The sequence below is a fragment of the Lates calcarifer genome, unplaced genomic scaffold (assembly GCF_001640805.2).
Source record: "Lates calcarifer isolate ASB-BC8 unplaced genomic scaffold, TLL_Latcal_v3 scaffold_20_43, whole genome shotgun sequence".
Taxonomy (NCBI): Eukaryota; Metazoa; Chordata; class Actinopteri; family Centropomidae; genus Lates; species Lates calcarifer.
This window is the reverse complement of record NW_026118149.1, coordinates 503,349-519,677: the sequence shown is the minus strand read 5'-3', so window position 1 is coordinate 519,677 and position 16,329 is coordinate 503,349. Positions and strand designations below refer to the sequence as shown.

The 16,329-nt window shown below is 40.7% G+C and overlaps 1 protein-coding gene across 5 annotated transcripts in view; it reads right to left on the bottom strand.

Annotated features, from left to right (window-relative positions):
• Positions 1-1,633: 1,633 nt before the first annotated feature.
• The window catches only part of grin1b (glutamate receptor, ionotropic, N-methyl D-aspartate 1b), a 50,855-nt gene continuing 36,159 nt past the window's right edge, over positions 1,634-16,329 (bottom strand). For 2 of the 5 annotated variants that reach the window (XM_018693454.2, XM_051069465.1), the window contains one exon: positions 1,634-7,266. In XM_018693454.2, coding sequence (XP_018548970.1) covers positions 7,201-7,266 — 66 coding nt within the window. In that variant the 3' untranslated portion in view covers positions 1,634-7,200. Of the gene's footprint in view, positions 7,267-11,102; positions 11,374-16,329 lie in introns of those variants that run through there. The other 3 variants (XM_018693448.2, XM_018693462.2, XM_018693471.2) reach the window with 2 other exon arrangements.

The window sequence follows — 16,329 nt, the reverse complement described above, 5'->3', positions numbered from 1 at the left end:
TCTACTCTGCTGGTGTCCTTTCCTTCTTCTTCTGTGGTGTAGAACCACAGCAGCCTCAGCCAATCACAGCAGCCGATCACCTGACGAGTCCAGATCAACCTAGAGGAAACACAATGCCTGATCAACGATCAATAATCAGTGAGTGGGCAGAGAGTGTGTTCAGCAGCGGTGCAGGAGGACGAATGGACAGAGGTGTCCTCAGTCAGATGGGGGGGGGGGCTGACCTTTAGACTGAGTGTCAACAACAGTCTGCAGAGACTAAAACACACCTTCAGATCACCTGCTGCTGCTGAGACCAACACAACACCATCCACAGCACGCATTGTTTCAATAAGCTTCTGCAATGTCAAGACATTTATGTCTGTCCAGAGTTGCATTACTTTTTTTTTTTTATCAAGATCTTGAGTCAAAATCAAGAGTCGGATCACTGCATAAAGTCTCCAGCACATCCTAAAGATTCTTTAGGGCTTAAGGTTTGGAGTTTGTGGTGGCCAATCCATGCTCCCTGAACCACTCTTTCACAGTTTGAGCCCAATGAATTGGCATTGTCATCTTGAATATGTCCGCAGCATCAGGGAAGAACAAATCCATTGATGGAAAAACCTCATCATTCAGTGTATTCAGGTCAGCTGAAAGGTCAGCAACTCCTGATTGTAATGCTGCATTCCAGTAGTACTGGGAAGTGGCAATTTCTGAGTTCCCAGTCAGAAGTTTGAACCTGAATGCCTCCTGAAGTCAGAGCAACTCCACCAACCCCGACATCAGAATCCAAGATGGCTGCTCCTCACATCAACAGCAGTGAACTCTGCTAATGTTCCTGTTTATAGCAGCTTAGTCTCATTAGTTTCACATGAAGTCAGTCAGACACATAGTGTATAGTGTAGTGTCCATGTTTTTCTGACTTCTCAACTGGAACGCTGTTAACTCGATACAGTCTCACCAAATGATTGATCTCTAGTCACTCAACGTTGATGGATCACCACTCTCCTTCCAGGTTTTAATATTGCGTTGGACAGTTCTTGACCCAGTTTTAGCTTCAGTAACCTCCTTACTGGTTTTCTTTGCTTGATGCAGGCCAATAATTTGACCCCTCTGAAACAGAGGAACATTGGAATATGTCTTCTGACATGTTTGTTAAAGAAATGAGAAGCCGCTCACTGCATCAGTTCAGGTTAAATAACTTGTTTCCAGCTGAAACATTTAATCGCTGCAGTAATTTTCCAGTGAAAGGCTCTTACCTGTTTGCTTAGTTAAATGCAGGTCCAGGTGGGATCTGTTGGGTCTCTCTCTGTAAATTTTATAAGATAAAGAGTACGGTCTAGACCTGCTCTATATGTACAGTGCCTCGAGATAACTTCTGTTGTGAATTGGCGCTATATAAATAAAATTTGACTTGACTTGAGGTCCAGGCAGTGTATGTTAGTGAGTTCCAGCACTGTTATTAAATTAAACCTTTTTCAACAGAGAAGTATGAACAGGAGTCCAACCAACTATGTCATTCAGTTGGTTTTTAAGTTGTGTCTTTTTCATTTTCTGCATCCATGAAGGAAAGCTTTGCATTTTCTCTGGATGGTGACAAATAACGTTAAATGATCAGAAACCAGTTCAAATCACAACAAAAAACCAGTTCAGCTCATGTTAAATATTCATTTATTACTGGAAACTTAACTCTCAACATATGGAGATTCTCATGATGCTGTACACAAAGTTTACATTTTTACAGATGCAGCTAAACATTTACTGGATTTTATTCATTTTAAATGTAATAATAATTAAACATTGTATTTACCTCATAATTAGGACCAAACTGTTTGTTCAGATTTATCACTTTCTACAAACTACTTGTAAAATAAGGTGTTTATTATATAAGAGTTTGTATCTTCACACGATATTAAAACTGAGAGAAACTGACACTGACGAACGTTTCAGGTGAAATCATTAAACAGAAAATAAAAACCACAGATGTCGACACCCACTGAGTTCGAGTCTTTATGTTTGATGAAAAACAGCAGAAGCTCCAAGTCGAGCGGCTACATGTGTTAGAGAGAAACAACCGAACTCAATGAATATAAAACAGTTCATGTCAACTCCTGCAGAGGTCAGAGGTCAGAGGTGAAGCGTTCACATTCCCGGACAAAGTGCCGCACAGAGGGAGGAAGGAGGGAAAAGTCTTCTTCTACAGCTTCAGTGTTTACAAGACAGAAAAGTGAAAATAACAAATGGCTGCACAGAAACGTCTTCTACCACAGACCTCAGATCAGTTTATATGTGACTACAGATTCAGTACAACCAGCATCATCATCATCATCATCGTCATCTGTACAGCAGGAAAAAGTCAGAAACAAACTGAAAAACTGTGACATCATTATAAAACCATTGGACTGAGCTGCACCCACACAGACCCACCTTAACAAAACTGACATTATTGATTGATCATAAACAACTTTAAATCTCTTTAAATTTAAATTTTAAGTCTGATATGGTTTAATGAAATTCACTGTGATGATTTAAATCAACAAATCAAATAGGTACCTGTGTAAAAGACACAAGTGAAAATTAAAGTTCACATTTAAACTGTGACTGAACAGGAAACTCATCATCACTGACACCTGCAGAGTCACATGACACATCTATTAGTTAATGGACCCTAGAAATGATCTTCTTAAACAACTAAACTGCAACAGCAAATATGTTTTGTAGGAATGTAATTGTGACTGGATCATGTTTTCCCTTAAAGGAGCTATATGTAAGTTTTTGCTATCGCCACATAGCCAACGTTAGCATTAGCATCTATGTACTTACCAGTCTAGAAGAAAGATTGTGAGTTCAGCACCAAACTTCATTCCTTTCCTGGGATTTTTTCATAGTGTTTTGGATTATTCCAGAAAATAAACTGAGCAGCTAAAGTTTCTGATCCTTCAGGTTCAGTTGATCAGATAATCTTCACAGATGAACACCACTGTTCTGATGTTTGAAGCCTAAATCCAACCTCCAGAAGTAAAAAGCTAATGTTTGTCCTCAGTCCAACATGAGAGGATGAAGAAGTAGCTCTGGTCAGACGTATTCTAACTTCCTGTCTTGTACATGCACATGTTAATGCTAACATTAGCTATGTAGAGACAGCAGAAACTTACATATAGCTCCTTTAACACAGTGAGGAAATGTTTATTTACGTAGCCGCAAATAGTTGATCCTGAACTCCAGCTTTATGAACCATTTTCCTGGTTCTGTTCAGACTCTCACAGCTCCTGGTTCAGGTTCAGGGAAAGATCCTGGTCTGGTTTAATACAGAAAAAGTTCACAGTGACCCAGACACAAACTGTTTATTTACACTGAACCAGAACCACAATCTTTATCTGAACCTGAAACACAGATGGGACTCTGGATGTGAACCTGGACTCTGGATATGAATCTACACGTAGCCTCTGAACATAATCCAGATTAGTGCAGAGTTCACAGTAAACACAGAGTCAGTAATTAAAACACAGCATTATCTCCTGATGACTGTCAGGTTTTTAAGAACTCTCTGACAGAGCTTCTTACCCCAGTCTATCTAACTGTCTGGACATGTTTTATACTCAGAATCCTGTACAGTGAAGAGTCGACAACTTTCACCTCACTGCCCTTCACGATTCATGTCCTTGTTCAACACAGGAACTAGAAATAAAAGGTTTACAGTGAGTCGTGGAGCAGCATCAGAGTCAACGTGAAACGAGCCGAACATCACTGAGAACAACGCACTGAAGCCATGGAAAGTAACTGAGTACATTTACTCAAGTGCTTACTTACAAATTTGAAGTATTTGTACTTTACTGGAGTATTTTAATTCCATGCTACATTGTACTTCTACTGTACTATATTTATCTGACAGCTGCACCTTTACACAAAACACATGAAGAGTTTATAAAATATGATGTAAATTAAAGTATTTTAGGAAAGAGTATCCAATATAAAATTATAAACTGAACATGAAACGATTCTTATATTAAACATGGTTTCAGCTTCTCAGATGAAGATTTGTTGCTTGTCTTAAATCACAGTAAACTGAACTGAAACCAGATATTCAATCAATCAATCAACCAACCAATCAACCAAGGAAATGATCAGCAGATTGATCCATGATGAAAATAATCTGCTGTTGTCCTAAACAGACAGCTGGAAAACACTGCTTAAACACGACTCTTACTTTAATACTTGAAGTACATTTTCCTATTTATACTTACATACATTTTCACTGCAGGACTTTTACTTGTAACTGAGTATTTGTACAGTGCGTTAAATAAGTAAAAGATCTGAGTAATATTTCTGCCACTAAATAAATGAACGTGTTGAATAATTGCTCTCGCTGTGACTGCAGGCCAAGGTCAATGTGAGTTCTTCAGTCTGCACTGATGAACTCTGTCAGACCTTCACCTTCACTTCAAACTGTTTTTACTGGTTCCAGGTTTAAACTGGAAATAAACGTGAGTCTGTAGAGAGTCAGCCTGGACAGACGTGACGAAGAGGACGGAAACACTCCAGTAAACAAAGAAACTGATCGAACTGATCTGGAAAACATCCAAAATATTCTGATCTGAGAGCAGCAGAGACTTTAACATCAGTTATATACCCAGAGTCTGTTGTATTCAGAGAAATTATTTGATCAAACTGAACAAAAAAACAGAGAAAAATATCTTTCAGTTCAGTCGTCACATCTAAATAAAAGTCCTCACAGGGTTTGGTTAATGAGTTACATTAGTGTATAACTACTGTATTAATTTACTTAATTAAAACTGTTCCTATCCACATTATTATTATTATTACTATTATTATTATTATTAGTGGGGACAAAACAAATAAATTAAGTGGATTAATGAAAAGTCAAATTGCTGTGAAACTTTTACAGATGTACTTCACATCTCTGCAGGTTGATTTACATATAAATGATGTGAAAGAAATAATTAATATAAAAACTGATGGATCAGGGATGTGACGTTAAATTACCTAAACTGTTCTTCCTCAGGATCACTGAGGTTTTCTTGTTCTCAGTGAGGCTCTCAGCTCTTTGTTGTCATTTCCATACATGTGTGTTTTTCACAGAACAACATTATTCATACCGACAGTGTTATTTAACTTTAGAGACGTCAGCTACATCGCGTCTGTGGTGTGAAAACCTCTTAACTCCAGCGGGTCTGTGTGGAGTTAGGAGGTTTTCACAGGACATCAGTTTCTGTTGTTGGCAGTGTTGTGGAGGTAGACAGAGACTGACATCATCAGCTGGGACACAGTGGAGGTGGAGCAGTGACTACATTTCCCAGCATGCCCTGGGACTGTCAGGGGTGTGTGGGCGGAGCCTCTGGGTCAGAAAGTATTTTATATGAAATCTGGTGATTCACAAGAAAAACCTCCTGTTGCACTTTAACAACTCAAAACAGGCAAAACTATATTTATCTAATATTTAAGAAGAATGTATGAAAGTGAGGGGAGGGTATTATTGCACTTTTTACACTTATTGTGAGTGATTGTCTACACGTGACTGTTTATAAGCCAAACAATTAAATGAAAATTAAAAAAAAAAAAGCCTACAGGGTGTTTTTTGGTGTTTAGGCAAATATCTCTTTGGTCATGGACATAGTTTTAGAATAAATGTATGTTTCGTAGTAAAAGTCAACACAACTGTTTTAGATACATGAACTTCTGATTTTCAGTTTAGTCTAAAATCAAATTTAGTTTTTTCATGCAAACTTTATACTCTTTAGTAACAACACGGTGACCGAAATTATTAATTAAAAGATTATCTCTCTTTATAATATTAATCTTTAATAAATATTTTATGTTCAAGACCTAAAACCATATTTCAGGACTTTGAGGACTCTAAACGTCTTTAAAATAAATGTAGTTGTTTCAAAGACGTAGGAGGTTTCTACAAATTTTCAGCTTTTGAAAATATTTTAAAACTTTTCTTTAAATCTTGAAGAAGCCCCCAAAAATAGAAATGCCTGTTTGTAAGTGAAACATTTGTAAATAAAGATTTCATTAATAAATATTAGAATAAATATTCAGATATTTAAAACCCAGTGGTAAGGGGGGTTTAACAAGATGAATCAAACTGTTGGGTTCCTTCAAGACCAATCACATCTGTGGTTCCATGTCAAAGAACTTCCTGTCCCAGAGACTTGACCCATCTACCACCCTCTGAACTGTGATTATGTTCATGATCAACAGGTTCCTGATCGCTAGGTTCCTTAGTGATGGTTTCCCCATCGACCGGGTGGTTCCTAATTGTCAGGCTCCTGATTGTCAAGTCATTGATCGACAGGTTCCCAGTCAACAGTCGTCTAGTCCTTGCTCATGGTGGGACCTGTTGGGTTTCTCTCTGTAAATTTTATAAGATAAAGAGTACGGTCCAGACCTGCTCTATATGTACAGTGCCTCAAGATAACTTCTGTTCTGAATTGGCGCTATATAAATAAAATTTGACTTGACTTGACTTATCAACAGGATCCCAATTAACAGAACCCTGACTGACTGATCCCTTAGGCTCCTTATCAAGAGATTACCTATCAACAGGTCAACAAGTTCCTTATGGACATATAACCTATCGACAGGTTCCCTATCGACAGATAACCAATCAACAGGTTCCCTATTGACAGGTTCCTTGTCGACAGGTTCCTGATCAATAAGTTCTGTTTGTGTTAGAGTCCAGAACGAAGGCGTCGCCGGCAGATGAACCAGTTCTGCTTCTGATCGGGACGTTTGGTGAATCAGTGCGATTGATCATAGTGACAGACAGGAAACAGAACAAACTGTACAACATCACAGACATTTACCAAAATAAAACCAGTCTGAGACAGTTCTTTCAAAATAAAAGACCTTCTGTTTGGAGGAGGCTGACAGCTACAAGCAGAGCAGGGCGAGTGTGTGTTTGTGTGTGTGTTTGCAGTGGGTGGAGGGTGTGGGATGACAGATGGTGTGTGTACGTGTGTGTTTGTATAATGTGTGTATGTATGTGTGTGTGACACCATCCAAAAGACCTGATGCCATTTCCTTCCTGTCTCAGAGGAAGCTCAGTCTGTCCATCTGTGTGTTTATGTAGAGTGTGTGTGTATGTGTGTGTGTGTGGGTGTGTGTGTGGGTGTGTGTGAGGCTCAGCAGCAGCAGTGAAGCTCGCTATCTCTCTCTCTCTCTCTCTCTCTCTCTCTCTCTCTCTCTCTCTCTCTCTCAGACCACGGTGCTGACGGAGGGATCTGATAGGTTGAGCTGGCCGGTGATGTCGGTTGGGTACGGCTACAGTCAGAGGGGCAAAAAGAGAAAAAAAAGCAAACACACACATTAGTTACTTCAACACACACACACACACACATTAGCTGTTTACATCGTGACACCATGAATCCAACCTCAGAGCCAAGATGGTGGAGTCTGATTCTGCAGTCGACTGATCGAATTAATCCTCAACTATCTTGATAATTAAATCTCTATTTTTATTTACATGAAAACAAATCAAGTCTTTTTGGGTTAGAAACTGTTGGTCGGACAGGCCGCTGCTTTCATTATGTCTGAAGTTATAATTATTTTCTTTTCAAAATCTGTTCAACCTGATTAGACTGTAGGGACTGATCGCTGACATAAAAACCTGGGGGAGTCTGATCACAGCAGTATTTCTGAGCTAACTCCATGGACAATATTAATGTTCTGGACACTAAATGTAATAAAACACCTGTATGAACTGATGTTTCTACCTGAAGAAGAGGAAGTGAACTCACACTGACGTATCATCAGCTTTTAACGTGAGGTTCATCATTGTGATTCATGTGGAGTGGTGTTTGTGTCCATCTGATGAATCTGAAGGTCTTTACACACTGGGAGGTCCTGCAGAGACCAACCACCAGGATCCTTTGACCCAGATCAGCCTCTGACAGCCTGTGAATGGTTGGTGTCTTTATTCAGAGTCAGAGTCAGAAAAATCGACCTCCGTCGGAATAAAACTTTCTCTGCCCTCGGTCTGTAAAGACCTTAGGTCCAGTATTCCTTCTGTCTTAGCTCTGTGTTTGGTCTCCACTGTGTTCACCAGCTGCTGTTTGCTCAGCTGTTGTGGACTGAGGCTTTTTACAGATGTTAATGCTAACGGCGGATACATGGCTGGAGCAGAAGCTCCATTTATTACCTGTTATTATAATCTCTGTGTTATATACTGTCCATTATAGCTGCTTCAAATTAATACAGAATAACAAGGAAAATATCTGGTGGTTTGTTTTCTGTCAGAACAAAACAGTCTTTACTACTTTCTTTTTTCAGTAAAAAGTTCTGTTGATGATTAATCTAAAATAACTAATTAATTATTCAAAGTCTAATGAATGTCCATTTCTTTATGATGATCAGTTTGATGAAATAACTACAAAGGTCAAAATAAACACCAAAGAGAGTCGAGTCATTTATTGGTTTTAGGTGGAATATCCCTTTAAAGTGGAGTCAGACACGATGAGTGATGTTTCCTGTTTCCTTCAGTCTGCTGCTGCTGAATTAAATATAATCTGTCATGTAATCTGGTCTCAGATCAGCTCTGCCGCAGGGAACATTAAACTTTGATCTGTCAGCTCTGAACAGCAGCAGCAGTGCAAGGCAGCACAGTGACGGGGTTGTCGGTTCAACTTCCAGCAGAGTCCCAGCAAAAAAACTATTTTTACATAATATCAGAGCAGAAATCCACATATTTCTGCAAATTTTCAACACTGGTGCAAATTTATTGTAAATTAAAATTTAGGAAACAACAGCTCAGCATACTGAGTGTTCTTAAGTACATTTTGCTGATGCTAATACTTTTGCTGAACTCCTGTATTTTTCAACCTGGGTCTGATTTCCCATGTTTCTGGCTGTAAATGATTGATAGGTACAATAATCTTTGGAATCAGTGCAGTATTGGTCAGGAACAGTGAACAGCTGCTGCAGTTTAAACTAACGGACGATCGTCCACATCAGAGTTCGTCCGCTAAAGTTCTGGACAGGATTCCTACAGAGACAGAGCTTTTTATTAAAGAGGAAGATCCTTTTAGTTTAACCAGAAACATCTCTATATATCTCTACCAGACTCCATTGACAAAAACAGGGATTTAACCAGGAGCTGCTGGAATACCACTGCCTCCACCTGTTAGTGTGTCTGTGTTACTGTGGGACTTTCAGTGGTGGAAGAAGTAATCAGATACTTTACTGAAGTAAAAGTACCACACAGTAACACAGACACACTAACAGATGGAGGCAGTGGTATTCCAGCAGCTCCTGGTTAAATCCCTGTTTTTGTCTATGGAGTCTGGTGCTGATATACAGAGATGTTTCTCTGTAGTAATCCTGTCCATAATCACACAGCTGATGTGATTAAAACTTAGTAAAGTCAAAGTCTTTCCTTCAGAGAGTTGAGGTCAAACAAGTCAAAGGATGGAAATATGGTGGAAAACCTTTTTAATGTCCTTTCCATCAGTATTTAATAATAATAAGTCCTTATGATATAATCCATGAATTAACATGAACCTGGACCTGGATCAGCAGCAGACAGTGAATGAACGGATTCATTCAAAATGATTGGTTCAGTTACGTTTGATCAATCGGATAAAAATCATCATAAATAATAATAATCATTCATAAATAATGTCAGCGTCTGCGGCAGGAAACTCAAACTAATTCAGGTTTCAGTGAATGAGGCTCCTGCCTGTGTGTTTCACTGCACCGAGTCCTGAAAGTCCTGAGAGTCCTGAGAGTCCTGAGAGTCCTGACAGTCCTGAGAGTCCTGAAAGTCCTGAGAGTCCTGAGAGTCCTGAAAGTCCTGAGAGTCGTGACAGTCCTGAGAGTCGTGACAGTCCTGAGAGTCCTGAGAGTCCTGAGAGTCGTGACAGTCCTGAGAGTCCTGAGTGCAGGTGTGTTTTCAGTCTACAGGTCAGTCGTGCTTGCAGAGGAGGACAGAGGCAGTGTGTGTGTAGTACAGCATGTAGAGTCTGGACACCATTCAAATCCACTGAGAGAGAAGAAACACTCATATAGAAAATAAAGAGAGATGATCACAAAGAGAAATGAGTCGGACCCCCCCCCCCCGGCTGTTACTCGACATTAAAACACGAGCTGCAGCAGGAAACAGTTTAATGTGGAGAACAGACAGTGTGTGTGTCAGAGTCTGCAGGGAGCAGGAAGCCAAACGCTGCGATGCTGTGGAAGAAACAGAAGACACAGTCCTCACCTCTGAGCTCAGACTGAAAAACACTCCTAAAAAAGACTGATTCACACCACCACAACACACCTCACTGTGAGGACAACACACCCTGTGTGTCCTCCACACAGACACACAAGCTTTTCTAAGAGTGCATGAAAGACGTTTCTACTCTCTGAGGTCAAAGGGAAAGAACATCCTGCAGCGATCAGCTCCACACTGAGGCTGGAAAAGGAGAGAGTGCAGCAGGCGGTGGGACAGACAGCTGAGGACAGACAGCTGAGGACAGCAGCAGAGTCCTGCAGGGAGCAGAGCTGTAACAACATCATTCATCAGCCGGTCACAAACATCATCTAATTCGGGTGCTCCTAAAACTGTGGACGCTGCAAAACACAAGAGTTAGAGGAGGGAGAGGAGTCGCCGGCAGCCGGCCGACCTCTGAGGACCAGACCACAGCGTTAGTGGAGAAATAAAGTGAAATCCTCTGACGAGGTCTGTGGGATAATTGTGAGCGTGGACAGATGAAGGGACAGAGACAGGAGAGGAAGGAGAGGACATGGAGGAGGAAAAAAACCAAGCAGACAGGGAGGACGAGGAGACAGGACGAGGAGACAGGACGAGGAGACAGGACAAGGACACAGGACACAAACACAGAAGAGGGATGAGAGGACGAAAGGTCCACAGGAGAAAAGAGACCACACAGTCTGACCCTCTTCACTTCTCCTTTGCAAGAGGACGACGTGAACGGAGTGAAAAATAAAAACCCAAAATAGGTTGAACCTTCAGCTCTGACCTGAGTTTCTGTCTCCTCTGCTCTGTCTGTCTTTACTGGGACAGATGAAGTGATGCAGGGGAGAGGACGACTGATGGACAGACGGATATGATGAGTCAGCAGGGAGAGGAGGAGAGGAGGAGAGGAGAGGAGAGAGGAGGAGAGGAGGAGAGGAGGAGAGGAGGAGAGAGGAGGAACAACTGATACTGATGAAAGAAAAAAGATACAACAGACAGTGACTGAGGAAAAGAAACAGATAAAAGATGATGGACAGGAGGAGCAGGAGGAGGAGGAGGAGGAGGGTAGGTGGTCTTCATCTCCTTACCGTGGCGTCCCCGGAGGCCCTACGGCGTTTGAGGTCGGAGGTCGAAGTGATGGACCTAAAAGAGGTTTTCAGTTTGGGCTCGGGCTCTGCTCTACTTTTCCTATCCTACAATAAATGATACGATAGGTGCACACACACATTAACACACAGCACAGACACTGTACTCTGTTACTCTATTACTCTGTTACTCTGATACTCTGTTACTCTATTACTCTGTTACTCTGTTACTCTATTACTCTGTTACTCTGATACTCTGTTACTCTATTACTCTGTTACTCTGTTACTCTGATACTCTGTTACTCTATTACTCTGTTACTCTGATACCCTGATACTCTGTGATACTCTGTTACTCTGTTACTCAATTACTCTGTTACTCTCTGTTACTCTATTACTCTGATACTCTGTTACTCTGATACTCTGATACTCTGTTACTCTGTGATACTCTGTTACTGTTACTCTGTTACTCTATTACTCCGTTACTCTATTACTCTGTTACTCAATTACTGTTACTCTCTGTTACTCTGATACTCTGTTACTCTGTGATACTCTATTACTCTGTTACTCTCTGTTACTCTATTACTCTGATACATACTCTGATACTCTGTTACTCTGATACTCTGTTACTCTGTGATACTCTGTTGCTGTTACTCTGTTACTCTATTACTCCGTTACTCTATTACTCTGTTACTCAATTACTGTTACTCTCTGTTACTCTATTACTCTGATACTCTGTTACTCTGTGATACTCTATTACTCTGATACTTTGATACTCTGTTACTCTGTGATACTCTGTTACTGTTACTCTGTTACTCTATTACTCTGTTACTCAATTACTGTTACTCTCTGTTACTCTGATACTCTGTTACTCTGTGATACTCTATTACTCTGATACTCTGATACTCTGTTACTCTGTGATACTCTATTACTCTGATACTCTGATACTTTGATACTCTGATACTCTGTGATACTCTATTACTCTGATACTGTGAGTGTCATGTACTATAATGTGTGTACATTAAATCCAGTGCAGTAGAATGAAGTACAGTGTTGACAGTAATCAGATGTGTAGTACTGTGTAGTGTAGCATGATGAAGGATACTGCAGTACAGTGATGACACACTGTGTATATAGTGTGGTGTAGAAACAGATGTGTAGTATATATATATTACAGTACAGTCAGTATTGGGGCTGTGTATTAGTACAGTGCAGTGTGGTAAAGCATTAGATTACTGCAGTATAGAGAAGTAGAATAATGTCAATGAATATAATCATAATACTGCACAGTGTAGTGACAGTAGACTACTACTGTACAGTGGTACTATAGTGTGATACATGTAGTGTAGCTACTAGCTAGCCACTAGTGTAGCAGTGTATGAAGTACAGCAGAGTACTCTGCAGTATTTTATAACGTGTTTATAGTAAACTGTAGCTTCAGCAGTTACATGATACAGTACAGTAACAGAAACTGTGTGTGTGTGTGTGTGTGTGTGTGTAGACTCTCCATCTGTTCAGTGCAGCAGCAGGTTATATAACACTATAACACTCTGCCTGAACACAGTGTGTGTTTCTGCTTCAGAGAGCACACAACAAGTCTATGCCCTGAGTGTGTGTGTGTGTGTGTGTCAGTGTGTGTTGGAGTGTGTCAGTGTGTGTCAGTGTGTGTGTGTTCCTGTTTCAGATGAGTTGATGTTTCAGTAAAACAAAGAGCTTCACTCTGTTTTACTGTCCACAGCCACAAACACACAGCAGCAGGTAAATCAACAACATGGGGCTCAAACACACAAACACAAGAGAAATCACAGCAAAGGAAATCATCCTCGGGGGAGTTCAGGGGAGGGAGGGGGTGAGGAGGAGGACGGGTAACAAAGATGGCAGATGAGGCCTGAATGAAGCAGTGATATTTGTTCAACCTGAACACATCAGATCATTATACCAACACTCTGCTGCTATAATGTCAACTCTCCTGTATGTGTGTGTGTCGGAAACAGAAAACACAGGGGGGAGGGGCAGCAGCACATGGATGATGGTCACACAGTGTTTGACCTCTGACATCATATAAAAACATCAGTTTGACCTTTGACCCATCACAGTTTAGGCTAGAGCTGGGTATAAGGCAGGAATCAAACAGATTCCTTCTTTTCGTTTGTGTTTGGCTCATGGTTCTCAGACGTTTCACACTGATGTGGTCAGAATCAGTCTGGTGTTATTCTATTTCTTTCTTATTGTCAGTAAACAACACGTACAGGTTCAAACCAACAATGAGTTAGAGTCTGTCAAAACTTTCTGACTTTTTTAATCTGTCTGTGGTTCCTGCTGAAGACACAAACCTTCAAAGAGAAATAAAACTCTACAGCTACTTTGCTGAGTTCATAAATTCTGATTCTGCTCCCAGTCTTTGTAATGTTTTAACAGCTGGTAGTTTAAAGTGTTGACAGTGTTTGGGGCAAATCTACACCCTCCTGATTCAAGCCCCTGAGAACATCCTAAATCTTCATTCCTCCATTACATGAATAATGAGAGCTGTGATTCTCAGCACAAACACATTTTCAATGGGAGTTGGATTCCGTCAAGGTTGTCCCCGATTCTGTTTGTGTCATTCATGGACAAGATCTAAAGGCACAGCCGAGGTGAGGACAGTGTCCAGTTTGGGGACGTCTGACTCGCATCTCTGCTCTTTGCAGATGATGTGGTTCTGGTTTGCAGTCAAGAAAAAAAGGGCAGATTGCTTCCTCCTGGTGGGGGGATTGTTGTTGCCCCAAGTGACAGAGGTATTTTGAGTGAGGGTAAGCTGTAGCCAGCGATCGACAGGCAGATTGGTGCAGCATCAGCAGTAATGTGGACGTTGCAGCAGACCGGTGAAGAGGGAACTGAGCTGGAAGGCAAAGATACAGATGAGATCGCGAGTTTCCTCTACAGAGTGTCTGGTTCAGGTATCTGATCAGGATCCTCCTGGGTGCCTTCCTTTGGAGGTTTTCCCAGCACATCCACCTGGAAAGAGACTTCAGGGCAGACCCAGAACTCTCTGGAGGGATAATATATCTCATCTGGCCTGGGAACGCCTCAGGATCCCCCAGGAAAAGCTGGAAAATGTTGCTGGGGAGAGGGACGTCTGGAATAACTTGACCTGTTGCCACCATGACGCCAGATAGGTGGAAGAAAATGGATGGATGGACAGTCAACTCTCCTTCATTAGGACTGTGTTGGTCTGGTTTGATCAGACTTAATTGACAGCAGCCAAACAACCAACTGTCATCAGATGTGATTCGACAGCTGCTAAATTCTGATTGGTTCACACGTCAAATCAGTGAGAGCTCAAGGAAAGAAAAAAACACAAGTGAGGAAATCGCTTGATCGCTTGAAAACAAAATAAAACTGTTGACAGAAAAACAGCGGCTTCATATACATAGTTTCCAGGGTGTCACTCTGCATTTCCTCAGCTGTATCTGCTGAAGCCTTGCTAAGCTAAGCTAAGCTAAGGGTTACAAACATGCCTTTCAGCTTCTATCTAGACCATCAGTGGAGTTTTCCGGAGATTTGAGTCACTATCACTGCTTTGCAGGTCAGCAGATAAAAAACAGAAGCATGAATCTTTACGCAGCTGCTGTAGACATTAAAACAAAAGTTACTGAAAAAGTTTGACTATGATTTCTGGATTACCTAGGCATTAACCTAGCTCTGGGCACATGCAGTACTTGTTAGCATTCATTGTTGTTTTTGAGTCTGAATGTGGGATTAGATGACAGGAAGAAAGAAATAGAATAACACCAGGAGAATAAGTGTAGTTTAACATATCTGGCAGTACCCAGCCCTAGTTTGGATTATTGAAAACTGTCAACACATTCAGTTTGAAATGGAAAACAAAATTAATAAAACACATTGATCATGAATTAAGAGCATGATTTCAGTCTGAGACCCAGAATGGGCATCAGACTGGTACAACTGGGTCCTGAATGGTAAGAGGGCCCACAAACCTATTGTAGGGTCTGTCATATTCTGTTTCAAACATTTCTACTTCAATCAAACATTAAAGTCCATCAGCAGAGAGAGGTCAGTGGAAGACTTTGATCAGAGCATCAGTCAGTAAAAGACAAAGAAAAATAACACCATCAACACCAGTCTGTAAGAACTGACACATCACAGAGGAGATGAACTCTGACCCTGTTTCTGAACCTATAACTAACTAATTATCGCTAAAAATGTCCTTAAAGATTCAGATGTGGACTTTATCTTCAGGTTCTCACTGTTTAGCTGCCAAACTACTGTGAAATACCACCTGCTAGCTGTTAGCTTGACCTTCCCAAAAAACCTGGAGAACTTCATTTATAGCTGATTAAACATTAAATCTACTGCACTGTATGGAACTCTACTCTGCTGCTGCAACTCACCTTCCTGGAAAACTAAAACTAGAAGAGTAAAACCAATAAAACAATGGGAAAAAAAACCAAAAATACAAAGATAGCATGCTAACAAGCTTAACAACTTCGCCATTATCCACGAGAGGGGTGAGGCATACTAATGGTAGCTATTGAGCTAACAGATTTTTGCTCACAGGTTATGTACTCAATGTTTTCTGGTGGTTTAAACTTGTTAAATTGGCAGCGACTGTCCAATGACAGAACACTGCATCCAGGTTACGTTCACCGACCATGCAAATAGGACTACACAACTATATGACACTGTCCATGGTGCAATTTTGAGACAGAGATATTGCAAATGTCTCCCACCAGGTGGAAACAGAAACTAGTGTTTTAGAGCATCATATGCATCCAACAGGTGCAAACTCTTCACAGGGTTCTTGTTTGACTGGCTTTACCTTAAAATTACGCCAATAATGTCTGTTAGCTTAGCATAATCAGAATAAGACATCAATGTCTACAGTCTGCAACCTAATTTTTGGAAGTATTTTGACATTTTAGAGAGCACTACAGACATTTTTTACCAACAGATCCATCCAGCACCCAGAACAGACTCCCACAGACATGTTCCCTTTCCTGAGTTTTCTAACACAACCTGTAACCTCATAAAATAATGTAGTTAGATAATGCTATGCTAAGTATTTGT